The 22,691-nt window shown below is 47.8% G+C and overlaps 1 protein-coding gene across 15 annotated transcripts in view; it reads left to right on the top strand.

Moving 5' to 3' along the window:
• MFHAS1 (multifunctional ROCO family signaling regulator 1) overlaps positions 1 to 22,691 on the top strand; it is a 114,073-nt gene that overhangs the window by 66,475 nt on the left and 24,907 nt on the right. For 12 of the 15 annotated variants that reach the window (XR_006201501.1, XR_006201496.1, XR_006201500.1 and 9 more), the window contains exon 2: positions 20,569 to 20,695. Coding sequence is in view for 2 of the 15 variants with exons in the window: in XM_042934419.1 (XP_042790353.1) it covers positions 20,569 to 20,695 (127 nt within the window). In the remaining 13 variants the exon portion in view is untranslated. Of the gene's footprint in view, positions 1 to 16,534; positions 16,656 to 20,197; positions 20,280 to 20,568; positions 20,696 to 22,493; positions 22,523 to 22,691 lie in introns of those variants that run through there. The other 3 variants (XR_006201502.1, XM_042934417.1, XR_006201506.1) reach the window with 2 other exon arrangements.

The raw sequence follows: 22,691 nt of genomic DNA, 5'->3' as shown, positions 1-22,691 counted from the left end.
CCTTCCTTTCCCCGGTGAAAGCTGGTCCCCAGAGAGTCTAGCCTGGGAACGTGGAAATACAGAATGTGGGCTAGGGCAGATCCCTGACGGGCCTTTCTCCGGGACGTCTTTGCTGCGAACGCCTCATTCCCAGGCTCCTTGGAGCCCTGTCTCCGGCTTGCTTGCCCGTTCTCTGATTTTTTTCTTTCCTTGAAAGTCAGGACTGATGGATGATCTGGCCTCTGATTGCTAAATGCATCTGGACCACAAACAGGCTTGCCTCTTAGAGACGATCTGCATTTGGGCAGCTGGTGAGACTTGGGAGTGGGATCCTGTATTTTATGAGTTGCCTTAAAATACATATCGGCAAGAATTATATTCCCCTTCTGATGGAGCAGGAAAGGGTGTGTGTGTGTGTGTGTGTGTGTGTGGTGGTAGGGGGGATCCTTTGTACTTGAAGCCCGCCACTTTTGGGGTTTGCGTGACTCCAGCTTAGCACTCTGTCCAAGCCAGAGCTCGGCCTCGGCCAGGGCTCTGAAATGGCCTGCGGTGGTCCAGTTTATGGGAGGCTTGAACTTTTCTGGGGCCCATTTTGTCCGTCCCAGTGGGCGATGACTGCAGGGACGCTCCTGCCCCTGGTTAGGAGGGAGCCAGGCCTGCGTTTCCCACAGACGTCGGTTGACTGAGGGCCGCAGAGGTTGGCCTCTGCGTTCTGGAGCCTGCTGAGCCCCTGGAGAGGGAGCCCTCGTTTGTGAGGTTTGCCTGTCTGCTTACCTGTTTCTTCTGAGGAAGTATACGGCATGCGTGGGAGGGGGCAGCCTCGCTGCTCAGCAGGTGGACGTCGCGGATGGGCTGGTGTCCGAGCAGACAGCTGTACAGATGGAAGTATTTAGGTCTGGCTAAATGCACGGAACTGCAAGCTCCTGGAAGGTACTGTTGTTTCCTGCTAAATGGGGAATGAGAAGCACTTTTCTTTCAATAGAAAACTAAATTTCATTTTTTTTTTTGTGCGGTTTACCATTGGTTTTTTTCACACCAGGGAGATTTGCCACGATAGAGAAGAGTAACAGACCTTTCATATGAGCACTTGAACTCGTACATTATACACAGGGTGGCTGAGTCCTTTGAAGCCCAGGGAGACAGATGCATCTCGGAGTAGAGGGCTTTCCTGGCCATATCATTTCTCTTTTTCGGAGCCCTGACTGCTCCCCGTGCTGAGCGTGAGACTGAGCTCGCGGACAGCACCCTTCTCGCTACCGGTGGGATGCGGTACCTTGTAACCAAGCATGACGGGCACAGAGTAGGGAAGCAGTGAGAGGGTGGCTGGGGGAGCCCAGGCCGTGTTTATTTGGCCTATTTAACAGATTGTTCTACTTCATGCTCAATTTGCGAGGAGTCTAACTTGAGAAACCTAGAAAATTCAGTAGAAAATATATTTTCACAGTATTTTTAAGCTGGAACACACTATTTTAAGTTGAACAGACCCTGGGGATAAACCAGTTCAGCCTCTTCCTTTTGCAGCTAAAGGACTGGGGCCCCCGAAGAGTCAGGGATTGTCAGGAACTTGAAGGGAGTTAGCGCAGCCCTGGGATTAGAACCCACATCTCCATGCCCAGCCCTCGCTCTTTCCTTTCCAGCTACAATGCTCCCTGGGCTTTTGCAAAGCATTTTCCTAGACACAGAGAAATACCTCGTTGCTCGTAAAGCCGAGGCTTCGAAAGCTGTTCTTATAGTAACTTATTAGAGCTATGTAATTAGTTGCAAATAATAGCTTATAGTTACTAAAGAAATGGTTATGCTCAGTAAAAGCCGTTTATTATTATGTTCTAGTCAGAGCTCATGAGTTAACTTAAGGGAAGAAGAATATGATTATGTGAAGAATAGAGCCATCCTCACAATCCAAAGAAAGGAAACAGAGTCCAGGCTTTCCTCACGTGATTTGGAGCTTGGGACCGGTCCGTGTCGCTCTGTCCCTTTGCCTCCGTCTCTCTCTGAGTCCCACATCCTCTGTCTCATGACACCCATGTCCTGTTTGTCCATCACCGGCTCCCATCTCCATTGCCCTGACTTGGTCCCCTGGCCCCACCTTGGCCCCCCGTCTCCCGGCTCGGTTTCCGTCCCATCTTCTGTCCCTCTGTCTCCATAAGGACTTGCCCCATTTTTTTCTCCCCTCAGACCAGCTTCCTCTGCAGCTCGCCCAGATGCAGATGACCGCCCCAGCCTCGCTCCACTTTAGTCCCTAATTCTGTCACCCCAATTCCCAGTTCCCCACGGAGCCATCCGATCTACCTACTTCAGCGTTGCTCGCCAGGCTGCGAGTCGCTACCATACTTCAGGACTGGCTGCCTGTGGCCAGCCCTGGTCTGGGGCCAGGGGTCTGGGGGGCCTCGGGAGCCCCCGGGAAATGCAGCCAGCCCCGTGCTAGACACCCATGGGTATGATCTCATTCAGTCCTCACAGCAGCCTTATGAGGCGTGCTGTGTCGTCTCGCAGGGGCATGTGGAAACTCAGGCTCAGTGCCCTCAAAGGCATTTCCAAGGGACCCACTGCTAGGGGGTAGTCCGGCTGGGAGCCGGCCTCCACGGTCGGCGCCCCACCACCGTCCTCCTCGTCCTCCTCCTGGGCTCTTCTGGAGCTAACCCGCGCATTCCCGATAAGTCAACGTGCTCTGATGCCAAGTAGACCCAGCTGGCTTTTGCACACGTTTAGAAGTCACTATTAAGCCTCCTGGGTCTGTTAGTAGACTTGGCATCAATAGGATTTTAGGAAAACCTTGCTGGAGACCCTGCATGGTACCTACTAACATCTTCACACGCTTGGGGTCCGAGGAGGATTTCTTTGATCCAGGTCAAGTCCTTGTAGAAACACCAGAGTGAGATTTTAACACCACGAGCTGGTTGTAGGGATTTTAAAAAGCACCCCCCACCTCCGTTAAAGAACCTGTGAAACGCTGGCATAGATCGGACTTTGATTCATCTGTGGAGACCGGCTGGTGTTTTCATAGCCCCTGGCGTCAGTAAAGATCGGCTCAGGACAGAAGACCTGGAGCATAGCTGGGAGGGAGGGGATCATCTGGGCACCATCCTCCTAGCTGAACAAAGATCGTGAGCACTCCCTTGCACTCCGTGAAATTTGCCGCGATGAAACCTAAGAACCGAGAAATGGAGGGTGGAAATGGGCTTAGTGGCAAGTGACCCTGCGTTTCCACTCCCTCCTCGTTCTCGGACCTCCTGCCACAGGGCCTCTGAGGCCCTTTAAACTCTGCACAGAAGCCGCTAATCCCCAGCCTTTCGTTCTGGCTCCAGCCCGCAGCTGCTGCCCGTCACCCCGCGGCCAGGCCAGGCAGGGAGCCGCTCAGACCTCAGCGGGGAGACCCAGATACCCTTCCCTTCCCGCTCTCTGCTCCCTCGTCTCTGCTGGCTTTTAAAGGAAGAGGGGTAGGGAAGGACGCTGGAGCTAGAAGCCTCTGCTTGCTGGAGAGCTCTTCGCTGTCGCTTGTGCTATTTTCTCTTAAATGTGTGATTTGGGTTTGTGAAAAGCTTCCAGTGGCTTCTCCTTTTAGATCATTTAATAGCATGATGCACATGGCACCTCCAGGGAAGTGGCACACTTCATACTTGGCCAGAGCCCACGTTTCGCAGACTGGCCAGCTGGCTGCAGTTGGCCGCAGGGCACGCCTGACTCTGAGATGCCCCGAGAGCAGGAGCCGGTCCCAGAAAGAGAAGGAGAGGGCTTGGGGGTGGGGGGGACTTCAGGGTGGCAATGTGGGCACGCAGACTCACCCTCCAAGGGTGCAGGAGACTGTCTAGGAAATGGGTTGGCAGGGGGAGCGGTGGCAGAAAGCAACTAAACAAAGAGACCCCATTAAAAATTATTTTGTGACCTGAGTCCATTTATGTAAAATTGTGTGAATGCGGGCAGGAGAGGGCCGAGGGCCGAGGAAGAGAAAGACGTTGACACTAGATGAATCAAGAAACTGGGAGCAAATATAGTTCCCATCCTGGCACAACTGTCAGATAATATGCAGTCGGATGAAAGAAAAGAATGTTGCACTTGTACATATGGTAAGATTCTGCCTGATAGGAATCAACCAAAACATCCCGGGTGTGTAAATATCCATTATCGGCTACGTTCGAGCCGAGCAGGGAGAGAGGTAAGGAAGGCAGCCTGGATACTTGGGAAGGAGTAAAGGGAGGAAAGTGATTATAACCTTTCCTTTACACATTTTTTGTTAATTATTAAAACCAGCACATGTTAACTTTTTTATAATTAAAACATAAATGTAAAGAAATCTTTTTTAGGGGCGCCTGGGTGGCTCAGTCGGTTGGGCTTCCGACTTCGGCTCAGGTCACGATCTCGCGGTCCATGGGTTCCAGCGCCGCGTCAGGCTCTGTGCTGACAGCTCAGAGCCTGGAGCCTGTTTCGGATTCTGTGTCTCCCTCTCTCTCTGACCCTCCCCTGCTCATGTTCTGTCTCTCTCTGTCTCAAAATAAATAAATGTTAAAAAAATAAAAATTAAAAAAAAAAAATCTTTTTTAAAAAACAAGAAAGCCATTCTTGAGAGAAAAGGGGAAACAATTATACTGGTATAGATTGTTTTAAGTTTATTTTTTTATTTTAAATATTTAATATAAATATCACTTTAAATATATTTTAGAGTAATATCTATGCCTGACACGGGGCTCAAACTCACAACCCGGAGATCAAGAGTTGATCAGCTTGTACCAACTGAGCCAGTCAGGCGCCACTTAAGTTTTATGTTTAACAGATAGTCTATGTGAGTGGTAGGCACCTTTCAAAAGGTGCCAAAGACTGTATGGGGAAAAGAAAGTCTTCTCTCTTGTCCACGGCCATCCATTGCCCCCACTGGAGACAAACAGGATTTCTGGGTCTCATTACAGAGATGCTCTGTGTTTTTACCAATATATGTTTGCATGTATAAACAGGAGAAGGGAGAAGTCTACCCGTCCCCCTCAATGGTAGCAGAATAGAAGCACTGCTTTGGGTCTTTTTTTTTTTTTTTAAGTTAAAAATTCTCTCTGGTTGTATTGATATGTCAGGAGCTGTCTGGTTCTCTTTTTTATATTATTGATGTAAGCTGCATTTATCTAACCAGGCTTCAACAACCATTTGAGTTGTTTCAGTCTTTTACATTAGAAACGATACTGAAGAAGACCTTGCGACTCTGTCCTTTGACATTTGTCAAATGATAGCCACAGAAAAAGTACCTGGGAGGGTACTCTGGAGATTTCTCTCCAAAGAAGAGGCACAAATTTACTCTTCTTTTAGAAATGTGCAAAAGCGCTAGATGCTCTTTAGCAGACATGTGCTGCCTGGGAGGCGGGATATAAGATAATGGTAGCAACAGGGACTTCAGGGACCCGGACAGAAAAGTCAGACCTTTTCAATTGCTCATCAGTAAACACATCTCTTTTCAGAAGTTATTTTTGCATCAGCCTGGGTTTTTATGTTTCAGATTGGCAAGGATACAAGGAAGAAATGAACATTTAGGGAGCTGCTACGGTGTGCCGAGAATAGGGTTAGGTCAATTTAATTCTTGAGGTGTATGTTTGGCATTTATTATCCATAGTTCACAGATGATACGATGAGGCTCAGAGAGGCTAGATAACTTCCCCAAGGTCACACAGTGGATAAGTGGCCTTCAGACTTTGCCAGAGTATTCATCCCATTTTGATCCTTCTCCCCTCTCTCTTGGAAAAATTAGCAATCTCTGTCGCTCTTGTGTTGGAGAAAATCTGGGGACGCATTAAGCAATGAACTAGGTATAGAAGACTGATGTCACCTGTGGTTGACCTGTGAATGTGTGATATTGCTTGTGCCTCAGGAATCCCTTTTAATAGGGGTCTGTGGGGGGAGAGGACAAAGTTTGCTGTTGGATTATGTGGATTGTCCTTAACCTACTAAGGGCTGTGTTCCAAAAATTCTTTTTTTTCTGCTGACTCTAAAAGGAAAGGCACGGCCCTGAAGGGGCGATACTCCGAATACTGGTTTGGCTTTGGCTAGACCACAAAGCCCATCTAACCTACAAAGTTATGGAAGAGCATTGGTGGCCATAGGTCTTGGCACTCTGGGTCCATGGTGGAAAGTATGGGTGAGGCTGTATGGATAGATATGGGCTAGAGCCACAGTGAGGACAAAGATAGGAAAAGGTAAGACCTCCCACATCTGTGGACTGGGATGGGCTTCAGGATCATGGCTGCAAGGAGGCTGAGAGGCTGGGGCCAAGGACACAGGTCGAGAGAAGGCTTGCTTAGGCAGAATTGTTAAAAGCATCACTGCTAAGAGGCATGGGGCCATGTGTTTTTGAAAGTCAAATGTTTATAGGTTGTCAACTGCCTATGCTTTTTTGTTTCAAATGGCTTTATTAGACTGGTAACCTCTGATACAAATTTAGCTTCAATTAAAGAGTTTGGGTATAATTTGGTGTAATTTCTCAGCCCAAGAAATAAAGGAGATTTTTCCTCCCATAAAAAGCAGGGCAAATTTTATCATAGATGATAGAGATTATTATGGTCACTTTTCCAGGTGTAATTTCCAGTCTAAGTGGAGAGAAGGTGGTGCTCTTTTGAGCTAATTTTGTGAGTCCATCACTGGATTACTCTGTGCTTCAAGACTGAAAGGAGCCAGTGTCCTCCCCCTCAGCCTTGTCTTCTTCTAGAAGTTTGGTGGAATAGTGTTGGAGGAACTAAAGTGTATGTCTCACTTGTATGTAATAATACTTTAAGTTTCTTCCTTTAATTTGAGAGAGAGGGAGAGAGCATGAGCAGGAGAGGGGCAGAGGGAGGGAGAGAGAATCCCAAGCAGGCTCCACACTATGAGCGCAGGGCCTGATGCAGGGCTCAGACTCACAAATCGTGAGATCGTGACTTGAGCCAGAATCAAGAGTCGGATGCTTAGCCGACTGAGCCATGCATGCGCCCCAGTACTCTTAACCTTGCAATAGGCAGAGAGTAATTTCCAGAAGAGGAAGAGAAGAAAGAAAGCAAGTTTCCATGTCTCTAGGTGATTAGAGGTGTGTGGGTCTATTGCCCCTCGACTTACTTTATATTCCAGCTCTTGCACGTTTATCCTGTAGAAGCCGTCCTCGGTGCTTTCCATAATATTGCTACTTCTTGGAAGTTTAAAACTATCAATGATCTTTAACTACTTTGTCCTACTAATTTAATGGTCATTTTGTAGGTAACCTACCAATTATTATTAGATATTAGATAGTATCTAGTTTTTTTTTAATTTTTAATGTTTTTTATTTATTAAAAATTTTTTTTAATGTTTATTGATTTTTGAGAGAATGTGAGTGGGGTAGGGGCAGAGAGAGAGACACAGAATCTGAAGCAGCCCCCAGGCTCCAAGCCGTTAGCACAGAGCCCAACGCAGGGCTTGAACCCACAAGCTGTGAGGTCATGACCTGAGCCAAAGTCGGTCGCTCAACCAACTGAGCCACCCAAGTGCCCCATGTTTTTTATTTATTTTTGAGAGAGAGAGAGAGAGACAGAGTGCAAGCAGGGGAAAGGCAGAGAGAGAGAGGGAAACAGGGATTCTGAAGCAGGCTTCAGGCTCTGAGCTGTCAGCACAGAGCCTGACTCAGGACTCGAACTCACACACCGCGAGATCATGACCTGAGCCCAAGTCGGATGCTTAACCAACTGAGCCACCCAAGTGCCCCTAGTATCTAGTATTTTTAATATTAGAACTTCCTATAGGATTGAGTAGAGCTTCAGCTTGAATTCATCTAACAATGTACTTTTTTCTCTTACAAGTAGTACAGTGAGGCACCAGGGAAATAATCGTAAATACAAGCTGGAAAAGAATCTTGGCCAAAAGATACATGCGTATATGGCATTTCTGCCTTCTATGCATTTGATCTGAGATCCTTGATTCTTCAGCATGAAACTAATGGGATATGGTGAATGAAATTTGTCCTCCCCAGACTCTGTCAGGCACTTCATTTTCTTGGGTAGGATACTCATGCCCTCACACCAATTGGAGTATCTTGGTGATAGCTTAGGTTTTTGATTAATTGTAGGGTTTGGCTTTATTTTGTTTGTTTGTTTGAAAGACTTTTTTTAAAATGTTTATTTCTGAGACAGAGAGACAGAGTGTGAGCTGGGGAAGGGGCAGAGAGAGAGAGAGACACACAGAATCCAAAGCAGGCTCCAGGCTCCAGGCTCCAAGCTGTCATCTCAGAGCCCAATGTGGGGCTCAAACTCACAAGCTGTGAGATCATGACCTGAGCCAAAGTCAGACGCTTAACTGACTGAGCTACCCAGGCACCGCTAAAGACATTTTATAATGTTTTTAAGAGAGAGAGAGAGACAGAGCATGAGTGGGGGAGGGACAGAGAGAGGGGGACACACAGAATCCAAGCTGTCAGCACAGAACCTGACGCGGGGCTCGAACCCAGGAACCGTGAGATCATGACTTGAGCTGAAGTCGAACACTTAACCGACTGAGCCACCCAGGCGCCCCTAATTTTGTTTGTTTTTAATTGAGATATAGTTGGGATATAACTGGCATAGAGTAAAATGCATAATTTGAAAGCGTATAGTTCGGTAAGTTTTGATATGTAGATACCCATAAAATCATCACCACAATCAAGATAATGAGCAAATCTGTTTCCCTCAAACATTTCCTCTTTCCTCTTCTCACCCCAGTCTCTTACTGTCCCCCACCTCACCCCAGGCAACCACGATCTCTGTCACTATAGTTTAGCTTGCATTTTCTAGAGTTTTATTTCGCGGAGTCGTACAATATGTGCTCGCGTTTGTTCTGGCTTCACTGACTCAGCAGGTACTTGTGGATTCATCCATGTGGCATACGTCCATGGGTTCCTTCCTTTTTCTTGCTGACTCGTATTCCATCCTATGGATACACCATGAGGTCTTATCTGCTCACCGCAGTGACAGAGACTGTATTGACCCTCGCACCCGAAAACAAAAAAAAACAAACCAACAAAATATATAAAATGATGACTTTCAAGACCCTGAGCATTAGGCAACAAAGGACAAGGATCCTGAGAGATGGGAAACCAAGGAAGTGAACCCCATAGCTGCCCCAGCTGAGTACCCTCAGCTGCAGTGCAGGGAGCGACACTGAGGCGGCCTGGCAGATTCCCTGCATTAAGGAGACCGAGGTAACTAGAGTTTGCAGGATAGAAGACTGGAGAAGAGGGAGAACTCCAGCGATGTGGAGAACCTGGCGGGGTGCTGATCAGCGCACAGGTGTGAGGAAACCACAAGCCCAGGGACAGAAGGGAGGCGTTGAGATCTTTAAGTTAAATTTTATTTTTTTTAAATCTTTATTTTTGAGAGAGAGAGAGAGAGAGAGAGAGCGAGCGAGTGTGGGAGGAACATTAGAGAGAGGGAGATATAGAGTCCAAAGCAGGCTCCAGGCTCCGAGCTGTCAGCACAGAGCCTGACGCGGGGCTCAAACTCACAGACCGTGAGATCGTGACCTGAGCCAAAGCCGGACACTTAACTGACTGAACCCCCCAGGAGGAGGCGCTGAGATATTACTGCAGCTGTAGTCTCCCCTTCCCCACATCTGGAGCATTAAATAATTTGTGGTACCTCTGCTTCCCCATGCCCCCCCCCCACCCCTACTACTCTCAAAATAACCCATTTTCAGCTACAGTTCAGCAGAGGGCATTTTTAGCTACACTTACAGGTTTCCCTAAAGAGTCTCTGAACGATGCAATCCTTAAAGTTTAGAAAATATTTTAAGACGTTGGCATTAGAATCTCCCCAAATGGATTTTGACTTTGTGATGGCTTTCTCTTCAGTTTGAAAAAGACGACAGAACCAAGTACGACGGAGAAGCAGGCTGACTTCCCACGGCACTTCTGGTTGTCGCACCCGGCAGCATCGTGCGGGAGGTTAGGAAACCTGCCCTCGCTGAGCATCTGGGTACCCTTTGGAAGACGAGGGTGCAGACTTTGGCCCTAACGGCCTGACTGTGTGCTGACCAGTGTCAGATTTGGAACCACAGACCTGAGGGACCTGGAGAGGCTGCCTTGGATATGCCCTCAATCTGTGGATTCAGCAATTGGCTGATTCAGTTGTTCACCATGTACCGAGGGCCTGCTGTGTGCCGGGCACTGTTCTGGTTGCTTGGGATCCAACAGTGAGCAAGGGAAGTCCCCGCGCTTGTGGTGCTTACATGGGGCCAGTGGAGTCAAGAGTTTGACTGTGGACATGTCAGCATCCAGGTGACAGTGCTTCATAGGTAGTTGCATCTTGGTCCGATGTATCAGTGAAAACTCAAGACAGGGGAAATGGAGGCCATGGCAAGGCAAGTGGCCTCGTCAAGTGATGGGCTCCGCACAGATCGAGCTGCTCCGAGAATTGGTTCCTTCGAGGTGCTACCCTTTCCCCAGGTGAAGCTAGTCCTGTTTGGCGATGCGACACTTTCTAATGGGCTTTAATGGCGTCAGGGTTGCGTTCTTTTCTTTGTCTAACTGTATTTAGGCTTCAGTTTGGAAGCCAGCTACATCTGTTTCAAGACAAGATGCCAGTGAAATATAAGGAGTTCATTCTTGTTCTTAATGACCCCTTTTGAGAGGCTAGGCCAATGAGTTCTGGGTTTCCATTGTTGGTGCCATACTTCCCAGATCATCATGGATGCTCGTTGCTTGTTTACAGTGGCCCCAGGTCCAGTCTGCATCTCCTGGGAATGAGACTCGGGCAGGGGGAGTAGGTAAAGCGAAGCTCATGTTGAATGAGGACCCCAGCTACAGTAGGCTCTCCTATGGTGTTTGTTTATGCGGGTGGGAGATCCCCACCGTGTGCAGAAGAAACAAGCTGGACCATCTCAGGGCTCCTTCCAGCCTTAAGTTTGTGGGCTTCTCTGGTCTCCCAGGCCCCTGCAGGGGCTCCTCGGCTCCCCGCACCTAGCCTGACAGTCACTCCTTTTCCCTCCGAGAAAAATGTATTTGCAGAAATCTTCTCATCTTCCCTGTTAGGAGACCGGCAAATGTACGACTTCTGATCAGCCTAGTATTTCCGAATCAGGTCGATTTTGATAAGGCTGTTGGGCCAGTGTTTTAAATTTCAGGCCAGGTAGGGGCACCTGGGCCACTCAGTCGGTCAAGCGTCCGGCTTCAGCTCAGATCATGATCTCGTGGTTCATGAGTTCGAGCCCCCGCATCGGGCTCTGTGCCTGGAGCCTGCTTCCGATTCTGTGTCTCCCTCTCTCTCTCTGCCCCTCCCCCGCTCACACTCTGTCTCTCTTTCTCTCTCAAAACATAAATAAGCATTAAAAAAAAATTAAATTTCAGGTCAGGCCATAAAAGTTCCTCCCATTTTCAGTTGGATGGAAAGCTACGGTTGGAGAGACACAGTTTTAGTCAGAACGCTACCATGTGCCTGCGTGAACTTCTCTGAGCCTGGAACCGTTTCCAGTAAGAAGTAGGTGACAGGCTCTCCAAATAAAGAGTAACCTTTTGAAAGCACTTCAGTCCAGCGGCGGGGGCTTTTTATAATCCTCACTTGCATTTTGAGAGTGGGAAGGCCGAGCTGGGTTCGGGCTCAGCTTCTTCCCCCGCCACCTTCCCCCCCACACACTTTGATCTGTGAAGGATGTCTAATCCTTAGCCAAGTCTGTTGGAACTTTATCCAGAGCAGGAAAAAAGGAAATATTTTTCCTTTCTTGGGTGGATTTGTATTTCTATAAACCCTTAGCAATGAAAATGGAGCCAAGTGACAGGCCCATGCGTCTGAGAGGCAAGTTGTTGAGTCAGTGACAGAAGAGGAAGGGGCAGTGCATCTTTCTGCCCCCAGCCAGCTTTGGTTTGGGTTAGACCCTGGCCGACCTTCTAAGGGTCACTGAGGACAGGATAGTGTTAAGTCCGCATGAGCATTTTCCGGGGGCCGTTTCTGCTGAGCCAGAAGCCAACCAGTTAACTTCAGATCATAACTCTGGTGGGATATTCGTTATGTATGTAGTGGGTTCATTTGCTTCGCGTTTGTTGTTGCTGCTACGAGAGTAGTGTTGTGGAGGGCCTTAGCTGGCCTCTGTGAGTCACTTCAACTCTGGAAGCTTTACCTTCTCACATTATTGATTTACTCGCACGAATTTGTTGGCACTCATTGGACCAGCCCTTGGTACTTCTTGTGGGTGGCGAGTTTTTAAAATGTGCTGACATTGGGGCGCCTGGGTGGCTCATTCGGTTGAGCATCCAACTCTTGGTTCTGGCTCAAGTCATGACCTCACGCTTTGTGAGATAGAGCCTTGCATCAGGCTCTGTGCTGACAGCAGGGAGCCTGCTTGGGATTCTCTCTCTCCCTCTCTCCCTGCCCCTTGCCTGCTTACGCTCATGCGCGTGCGTGCCCTCTCTCTCTCAAAATAAATAAACTTTACAACAAATAATAAAATAAAATGTGCTTGCCATTGGTATGAAATGCTTTCCTGTCAGAAAACCACCTCATCTAAGGTTCAAGTAGTGCCTCATATTTCTACGTTTCTAGGATGAACGGTGGTTTATTTTTAGACATTCAGGAGAAATCTTGTATATAATCTAAAGGTAAGGTATCTTCTTTTGGTGTCATTGCAATTTGTGTGTTATCTGGGCTAATGTGGGACTGATGGAGACTTTGAGATCAGAAAGGGTGAAGAACTTTGATATAATCATTTCTTTTGCTAGCGTTCACTCTTTTAGATACAAAGGCCTTCCTGGTAGGCTCCTGAGCTTACTGCACCTTCCCTGGAATCATTTCTCGTCCGTGTTAATAAATGCCGCCCCAGCCAGGTTCACCTGCTGTCCTGGATGTTTATTCCGGCTCCCAGGAATATTTATGTGGTGTCTGTTGGAACCTCACACTTAAAGGTGGAAGCCTCGTGAAGTTTCAGCCTGGTATCTTGTCCCAGTGCTGTGATGAACGCCCGGGGAAGGCAACTCTGGCGATTCAGAGACCCTGAAGCTTTTCAGCAGGTGGGGAGTCTAGATAGAGGAGCGGCCTGAGGGGGGAGGGGATGGGGCTCTTACTGCACTGGCGGTGATGGAGATAGGGTGCCGTAGGAAAGGGGACTTGAGCGAGCCAAGCGTGAGGCAGTGGTAGGGGAGTATGGTACCGAGGATTGGATGTGTGCGAATAAAAAACCAAAAAAGGTAAACAGACATGAAGAAAAGGAAGTAGGAATTGTAATGTGAAGGAAGTGACAAAACTCAGGTGGCGCTTTGAAAAGAAATTGTGTTGGCAGTTTTCCCTCGGTTGAACTCTGGTCGAATGCTCTGGAAAGGGGCGCTGTGCTCTTAGGTCACAACTCTTCTGATCTAGAAGAGACCTGAGTCATTATCCACCAGGGAGGGGCGGGATGCAGCTCTTCTCGGCCTAGCACGCCTGAGGTATTCAGTCACTTCCGTCTGTCCCTCAACCACCCAAGCAAACAAAGCTTTATGTGATTAGTAAGCAGACATTACTATGAGGACAGTCATCCCCTCTTGGGAACTGGGCTAAACAAGGAGAAGCGGAGCTCGTTCACTCCAGGTGGAGCATCTTCCATAAAAGGAATATGAAAGGTGTCCGTCATCTGTGCCCAGTGGGGCGGGTCCCCCTTGGCTTGGCTTCCACTACTCATCAGGAGAGTCTGAGGACCTCACAGGTGAGAATCGTTGTGTGAGTCATAGAGGAATCAAGCGCGTGACCTTTGTTTTTCCTCTTGCCCGTAACTGTCACCACCGCCAGCCACCACCTTGGAGGACGTTGGGAGGAAGTTGAAGCCAAGTGTTGACACTGAATTTGTCTAGTGCAGCCTGAGAGCAGGCCGTGACGACTCACTGAAGATAGGTCCTGAGTCGCACCTCTAGTTCAAGGGCATCTCCATGACCCCGGTTGGCCTGCTTCTGTTTGGCTTAGAGAGTGTACTCTTACGGATAAGACTTTGTAAACTGTCCCCAAAGCCTCATGGCACAGAAGGGCATGTGGGCGGTTTTCTTGTTTCTTTTTTTGAAGAAGTCTCAGCTTTCAGAGTCAAAACTGGTCTTGGGAATGCAACAAATGGCTGGAGACGGCAATGTCTTTGCATTGCTAAATTGCCCAGAACTCAGTAGATGCCTACAATTTGAAGAATTGAAGGGCTGTGTAGTGAAAATGAAAATACGGTTCTACAAGAAGTTCGTAATTTCTGATGGTGTGAGTTTTTGCAGCTGCCTTTGGAATGCGTGCCTTAGGATGCATCTGGCTATTAACTGGTCCTATCGTGGACTCATTTCCAAGAGGAACGAATTGAGCCAAAAGCAAACTCTGCTCACAGGAAGAAAGCAGCACCCCTGCAGTTTAGGGGACCAGTCTGAGTCCCGGAACTCTCTACAAGTACGTGTGGCCGAGTGCTGGACAGTATCTGTAGGCATCCCAGCTGACTTCCAGTGACCCAGCGGGAAGATTCCTGCCGAGTCTCCGGGTACCCCAGCCGGTTTCCTGGCAAGTTCAGTAGCAGCTCCCTGGGCACCTTCCAGAGAGTCTTGACGGTGTCCCAGCTGGTGTTCCCATAAATTCGGCAGCACCCATGGGAGTAACTGTCCAAGGACTCCAGCCAGTGCCCCATCCATTGAGTTTGACAGCACGCTCTGCCCACCTCCAGACAGCTTCCCAGGCAATTTTGTCCGCGCCCAGAGGATAGGTCCCTGCCGGCTGGCTAAGAGTGGGCGGGTCTGGCCTGGGGCAACCCCTCCGGGGGTCTGCACTATTCCCTATCCTGAGAAAGGTGATTCCCAGTGATGGGCACACTTCTGGCCCAGCTCTGTCTCTGCTCTTTACAAAGACGTGCCCCACTCCCTCCTGCATGTCACTTTCTCTCCCCCTAAAAAGTTATAATTCACAATCAAAGGGCTGAGACCAAAGCTACTTAACAAAAGGGAATTTCTTTTAAAGTTGAGATTACCAAAACATACAACCTGATCTCTTTATTTCATTTCTTCTGAGCGGTGGCCAGCCAGGAGCCACCCAGCCATGGTCCTGTGGGGGGGGTGGGGGTGCAGGCATGGGGGGTCCTCCTCTGAAATGGCAGCCAAGTGTACAGATGGTTATGTTGGAACCAGCAGATATCGGGGGGGGGGGGTCTCTTCTGCCTTTTCTCACACCCTCAGGTGTGCACGGTGGCGTGTTTTTAAATTGAGCGTTTTAACGTCGGATGTTTACTTCTGCTGTGTATATACTTTCTGGGCTTTATTTTGTCTTAAGACAGGGTGTCCTGTTATCTCTATCCAGCCTTCCTCTTCCACATGAAGTAACCAGGGTGTAGTTCTCTGGTATTTGCTGCCTGATACCTCGATGGGCTTGGAAAGTGGGGGACTTCTGCTCACTGGTTTCAGAGGACGCTGCCTTTGCCCAGGGGAGATGTGGGAAACAGTATTCATGGATCGCAACGTAGCTACATCCAGAGTCACATTTAATTAAAGTACAACAGTAGACTTTGGGGTGGGGAGAGCAAGGGGGTGAATTTTAGAATATTAGAGCGGAAGAGGTCCTGAAGACATCTAGATAGTTCCTTACCTAATAGAACCTATATACTTGTTTCTTTTACTGTCTAGACCACTTTGGCTGTTTTGAGGGATGTTGGTAATTTAGATCTTCATTCTGGATCAGGGAAGTGGCTTTTATTTGCACTAAAAAGAAATGTAAGGGGCTTTTAATATTGCGATTTGACTCATCAGTATGACACATTTGTCGTATTCTGTGTAAAGTGCTCAATGCTTGAGAATTCTGATGCTTTGCAGAAAAAGATGAAAAAGTTCCTTCCCCTTCTGTTGAGTTTCTTTTTTTTAAAAAAAAAAAAAAAACACCATAATAAAACTTAGCGTTCTGTTCTTCCACAGGGGGGAAAACGGTTGATGTGGCAGCTTTTTAATGCCGGAAATCTTGAGCCAGAGTAATTAAGGACAGTTTTTCATAACTTTAACGGGCACAAGGAGACCGGGCAGTGGCCTAAAACAGCTTCAGTGAATGCAGTGTTCTGTTCTTCGGGCCAAAGTTCTGCTTTTTCAGGAAGACTGACTGCATTGTGTGCCGCACGTGAACGGACCATCTCCAACCGTAGAGAAAGCACTAGCATTCGAAACTGGCATCCCCCTTGGGTGTGCGGCATGCTTTCGCCTCGTTTTCTTACTGACTCGAACATAAAATAAGTAAATAAATAACCCCAGGACCATTTAAATCTTGAGGGACCGCTTTCCCTCTGAATTCATCTGTGTTCTTGGTCAGTTGATGTTTCTAATTAGAATGTAGCTCTAAGCAGACACTGACTGACGCACAGAAATGTCAGTCTCATGATTTGTAACGACTACAGAGAATCCCATCTTACTGGTGTGTCGGAGTTTTTAATCATTTCCCCAGTGTTGGACCTTTGAGAGGGTTACCAGTTTTTCACTGTTTTATAAATAGTGTTGCTATGAGCAATCATTGTATAATTTTTGTCAGAGAGAAAGGCCTACTTCCTGGAAGCAAGTTCCTGAAAATGGAAATATAACAGGTCACGTGTGTATTTATCCTTACTTCACCACTGGCACATTTTATGTAAATGTAGCTTTTTTTTTTTTTTTCAGCTTCCACCAGCTTTGGGATTTATCTTTCTTACTGGCTTTTGCTAGTGATGACAGATGTGTCATAAATCTAACACTTTTTCATTTGAAGTTTTCAAATTTCTGGTGACGCGGTATTTTGCAGGTAAATCATTTACGGTCTAATCCTGGCGTACGGCTTTACTACAGAGAATGTGGGTACGATCACATATTCGCATGAATTCTTTATATAGTTGGAAAAGTAAGCTTTTCAAAAAAATCTCATCAGTGTGTCATAGTGTCAAGAACTTACCGGATCCTGGACACAACATTTAACACTTTCTGTGTTATCTGATTTAATCATCACGATGTCCTCGCCTCGGGACAGTATTACGTGGTGGTTAAGAGTGAAGGCAGATAGATAGTCCTGGGTCCAAATTTCGGCTTTGCCACTTCCTCCTTGTTGGCGAATACCTAACCGCTCTGAGCCTCCCTCGCCACCTCTGTATATAATGAGGACAGGATTGTAGGTACTTCATAGTGTTGTCATAAGGACTAAGTGACATGATACAATGACACCCTAAGCACATAATAAGTGCTCGATAAATGTTAGCTGCTACTGCGATCACCATTTTTTCTTCTGTGGTTGCTGTATGTCATTTACCTTGACGTATATAACAGCGTGCTGGTAACGTGGAGTTCCTGGATAATCGAAATGATGGGTCTTCTGAGACTGTTCTCTGCTCTTGGAGGTCTTTTGGAGTCCTGCAAATCAGTATTCTTCTGTCCTTCTCGTTGTCCTTCTAACATTTCATAACTTTCCTCGGGGGGCCCTAACATACAGGACTACAGTTCCTTTTATGCACATGTGACTTTCTCAGATGCTGGGACCCTCCATATGAAAGGCCTTGACTTAGACTCCGGTATCCCCTGTGTCTCCTCACACACAGTAAGATCTCCCTATTTAGATACTGAGTGAATGGCTGTATTCTGGTGTTGCTTTTTCTAATGTTTATTTATTTTTTGTGAGAGAGGGACAATACATGAACGGGGGACAGGCAGAGAGAGAGAGAGGGAGAGACACAGAATCCAAAGCAGGCTCCAGGTTCTGAGCTGTCAGCACAGAGCCCGACGTGGGGCTCGAACTCACGAACTGCGAGATCATGACCTGAGCCGAAGCCGGACGCTTAACTGACTGAGCCACGCAGGCGCGCTGGCTAATATTTTAGCTTGAAAATCAAGTTTGTGTGCAAGAAACTTGAGATGACCAGCTTCTGTTTTAGTAGATAACACATATTATGAACCACTTTTGTATTTGTGATCATGTTTTTTGAGAGGAAAAGGCTGTTTTCCTCATTTTCTGAATCTAACGACAGGGCACATTCCTTCCGTCCTAAGAATCCCGGCACCTTGCAGGAGCCTGTTGGAGGGTGGGGACCTGCGGGAGGTTGTGAACCGTGCAGCTTGGCTGCTCGGTTTTCTGCAGCCTTGAGTGGAGTTTTCACTCCTGGGAGGCTTCTCAGCGCCTGCAGCTTTCATGCCCCCCCTGCGGCTGGCAGTGCTGCTGGGGGTAGGGCCTCCACGAAACCGGTTACCTGGCTCGGTAGGATACTGGGAATCTGGGGTAGGGGGCACTAAAGCTGTCAGTTTAATAAAAATTCATAACGGGTGCTTAATGGTCTACTGCAAATAATTGCAACCCTGGCAAATGGGTCCGCTCCCCCAAAACCAGCTGCAATCCCGCGCGCTTGGGGGGCTGCAGGAGGCCTGTGGGCATTCTGCCCGCCAGGAGAGCGTTCTCAGGGGAAACCATGGAAGCTGAGTGTGTCCAGGCCTTGGGGGTGATCTTGGGGACAGAAAGCGCAGAGTAGAAATGTCAGGTAAGGAAGCAGGCGACAGGGGGCTTAGAACCAGGGTCGCAGACCTCGTCCCGTCTCCCCGGGGATGCACAGCTCTCCGTGGCACTTGGAACAGACCCGACAGACTCAGAGGGTTTCTGACTTAGAAGGTCGCGTTTGGACCAAATGACTTCCAACTTTCCGTCCAGCTCTAACGTGCTACACCACTTTGGTTCGTGTTATGGCCTTGGTAGCATTTTAGTGTTTACATTTTTCACTTGCATTTTTATGTTTTGGAATCTTTCCTTAGTTGGTGTCAGAGTATGGCTCTGATACCCATGTACCCGTGGTACAAGCTAATCATTTGAAATTACCTTTTGCAGTCGTTGGGTGTTTATAGTAGTTTGGCTAAGGAACTTCAAATTACATTCAGTTCATATTGTCCAAAGCCACGGAAAAATGCTCGAAGCAGGAAACGAATGTCCTATCGCAGAACTGCAAATATGTCAACGCTTAGTTCATTATGTAAGAAGAGTGTTTTTAGATTGCTCCTTTAGAAGAGACGTGTTCTGGCATAAAGAAGCAGTTCCCGCTTTGGGAGGTCTTGGACGGTCGTGGCAAAGAGTAAGCATCCCAGAGATGGCTTCCCAAGGTCACATTCCAAGCCTGCCACTCGCCTGCCCTTGACTCGGGGTACGCCACATAACCACCCTGACCTCGTTTGTAAAGTGAGGATGACCCTCCTAGAGACATCGCACAGACGAAATGAGAGGTACATTTAAAGCTCTCGGTTCACTGCTGGCACGTGGGCGTGCCTCATCAGTGTGAGAGTTCCGCTGAAGGTGAGGCATTTCACAATACGGTATTTTGACACCAAGGACTTTCTAATCATCCCTTGTTGGCTTAACTTTGGGTTCATTAGAATTTTTTTTAATTTTAAATTTATTTTTATTTCTCGAGAGAGTTGGAGGGAGAGTGCATGCAAGCAGGGGAGCGGCAAGGGGAGAAGGAGGGAGAGAATTTTTTTTTTAACGCTTTGTTCATTTTTGAGGGACAGAGAGAGAGCGTGAGCAGGGGAGGGGCAGAGAGAGGGGGAGATACAGAATCTGAAGCAGGCTCCGGGCTCTGAGCCGTCAGCACAGAGCCTGACGCCGGGCTCGAACTCACGAACTGTGAGATCACGACCTGAGCTGAAGTGGGAGGCTTAACTGACAGAGCCACCCAGGCGCCCCTGGGGCCCTGAGAATTTTCAAATCAGTTCTACTAAGTGATGGCTGCCAAAGGGCTGATGTTTATTTTCAGTAGCATCTTTCCCCAGTCGGCAAACGTTTTGTGTCCTTGGTTTGGTCTGTTTACTTTCTAGGTTTACGTAGGGGGATTTAGGCAGTAGCAAGTGCTGTCCTCAGCTAGAAGCTAGTTACTGAATTTTCTCTGAGTGACAGCACAGTGCCAGCCGTGAGAATAGAGAGAGGGCAGGGTGCTGCCAGTAAGTAGACGAGGTGGAGGGGAAAGTAAGGAATAGAAGTCCTCACTGCTCTTTGGGATTTAATGGTCTAGTTGGAGAGAGATGAGATCCGGGCGTGCAGAGGACGCAGATTTCCTCTGGGTGTTGTGGTAATCCATTAAGTTAACTGTCTGTTTTTACTGGACCCCATTAGTCATAACATAGTCTTATGCTGGTGCTTTCAAATCCCCACACAGACCTACCCAGGATATCCTCTTGCCAGTGTGAAGCTGGGCTGTTTACCTAGATAACACCTTTGGTCGGCTGCGTGTCGAGATCATTTATGCAGGGCTTTGTTGAAGGGCTGCTACGGTCTGTCCGAATCCCATCTGCCCCAAATGCTAATTATGAACACCTCCTTGGCAGCTTCTCCGGGCCCTAGGGATCCGCGCTCAATTTGCCACAACATCTAGATAAAGACCTCCGGAGTCAGTCCATGAAAAGGAAGGTGAGGAAAATAGCGGCAGATGCTGTCTTTGTCTGGAAGGATGGCCTCTTCGCCACAGCCATTAGAACGTTCTCCATGGTGATGCAGATGAGAATGTAGGCGGCGGGCAGGGAGCAGGGCCGGTTTGCGATTCCGGGCGCATATCTGTTCTCTTGAGTCCGTTGTCTGTAGACAACTCACTCCCTGCCCTCCTCCCGGCTTCCCCAGTCCCCGGGTGCTGCATTCCTCTGTGGAATGATCCCATTATGAAGGCACACCTCATTAACACACTTTCTCTCTCCTCCTGCAGGGGAGTTGCTGAGTCAGCCCAGACCAGAAGGAGTGGCCGAGATCATTTGCCCGAAGAACGGCAGCGAGCGAGTGAATGTTGCCTTGGTTTACCCACCTACACCGACTGTGATCAGCCCCTGTTCCAAGTGAGTTCCAAACACGGTAGCCCCGGTCGCTCACTCCCCATCCTGCTCTGTTAGGTGTGATACAAAAGGCCGAGTGAAAGTGCCTTCCAGGAAACTTTGGATGCTCTCCCAAGGCAGACCTAGGTATCTGGGTGACAGAGGCACCATGGCTTATGTAGCAAACTAGGAATTTTTATTTTTTATTGTTTATGATTTCTTTTTTTTTTTTTTTTTTTACTTTTGCTGATTAAAAGTGAGAGCATTTGAAAAAAAGCATTTTTTAACAGCTTTATCGAGCTGTCATTTCATAGGCAATACAGTTCACTCATTTAAGGTGTGTAGCTGGTTTTTAGTACATTTGCAGGTATAATCCAAAAAGAACATTTTTTTATGGATAGTGAGTGCCCTCTAAGTAAGAAAAGCCTACAGCAAATCCGTGGTAGACAATTTTTTTCTGTAGGTCTCTGATTCTCAGCCCTTGATAATCATGGCTGTGCAGATTGCCCCCACCGTCCCCCAAACGGCCTGAAACACAGAGAATGTACACGCGTGAACTTTCAGATACGGTGTTGACTTGGCATTACAGATCGAACTCCTCCTGTTTTGGGTTTTTGTTTAGTTCTTTTTGTAGTGTTAAGAACCACAGGCCACTTTTAAAGTGAGATAAAATCCCTTTTTGCTGCAAATCTTGCAAAGGAGCAGGGCACAGTCTTCTTGGAGATGCTCCGGGAGACAGCAGCGACGTGGCTTGTAGGGCAAGGCATTCATGCGGCAAGTTTGTGTTTTTCTTCCCAGCTGACCCCATAGAATTTTGTTTTCACAGACGAGCTTTTTATAGGGAGGTTCTGCAGTTTGCATCTGAAAATGGTGGCCTGTCCACCTCACCTTGAGAGACTCGTTATGGGGTGGGTTCCACAAGAGCCCCTCGAGGTAGGAGCTCAGGCCTCAGCCTGGAAGTGTCCGTTTGCCTGACTTTCACGTGTTGTCTGCAGAGCGAGGTGTTCAGTGGGTGCTCATTCCTTTGTGGCTGCAGTAGAAGGGTGCTTTGTCCAAACCAAGTGACTCATTAGAACATCCCTAATTCATCTCTGCTGGAAGATGTCACCAAACACCCACGGGAAACTCTTATCTAATGCTGTGTATTCAGAATGCTATTTTAGCTAACACGCACATGGTCTAACTCCTCACGCACGGGGCCCGTAGGACATTGGGAAATTGTGAAGCACTTCTTACGAGTACATAGTAGCTTCATACTAACCAGAGCACCCCTTGTCCCTGTCTGTTGTGTGAATATATCAAACACAATTGTGATTGTTCTTTGGTGGACGTTGGCCCCTTTCTTTCAGAAACACAGGGGGGAGAGGATGAGGGGGCTTACAGAAGTAGCAGGGAGTGAGGGAAACCGTTGCACTGGCGTAGGTTTTCCTGAGCCAGCACAGACGTTAACCTCTTGTTTCGCCGTAGCCGCGTGGCATTTAATAGGCGAGATAGAGGTAGAAGTTCGAGTATCAGTTTGCACAAGAAACCACAGTGGCAGCCAGCCAGCTTTATCGGTGCTTTCCCATGGGCTTCTCGTTGTGCTGCCGCAGAAAGACATTTATACCAGCCTGGAAAAAAAAATGCTATCACCTCCTCTGTCTCTCACACGTTATTATACTTAAATTGAATAAGCAGCTTTAAGGTCTTGGGTAATCAGAGCCGCGTAGCCTCAGACATCTAGATGCTGGAGAGAATACCTTTAGGGACTGAACTGCTTTTGACCTAGCTATGTGAATAGTTTTATTTCAAAATGGATTTTTTGTTTTGTTTTGTTTTAAAGCCTCATACAATGGACAGCGGGTTTGGAGTGTAAGTCTCAATTCTAAATGAAGGAATATCCATGAAAACAAACAGACACTCAGGTCCGGCCCTGCCCAGTGGAGGTCTGATTTATGTCGATGACTGTGTATTGAAAGCAGGAGATTTGGGGGACTGAGGAGGAAAGCCGTCACAGGTGGTGGTTATTATGTAGTCACAG

The sequence above is a fragment of the Panthera leo genome, chromosome B1 (genome assembly GCF_018350215.1).
Source record: "Panthera leo isolate Ple1 chromosome B1, P.leo_Ple1_pat1.1, whole genome shotgun sequence".
In the NCBI taxonomy this organism is placed as follows: Eukaryota; Metazoa; Chordata; class Mammalia; order Carnivora; family Felidae; genus Panthera; species Panthera leo.
Note: the sequence above shows the minus strand (reverse complement) of the source record. Positions and strands in the feature narration are given on the sequence as shown.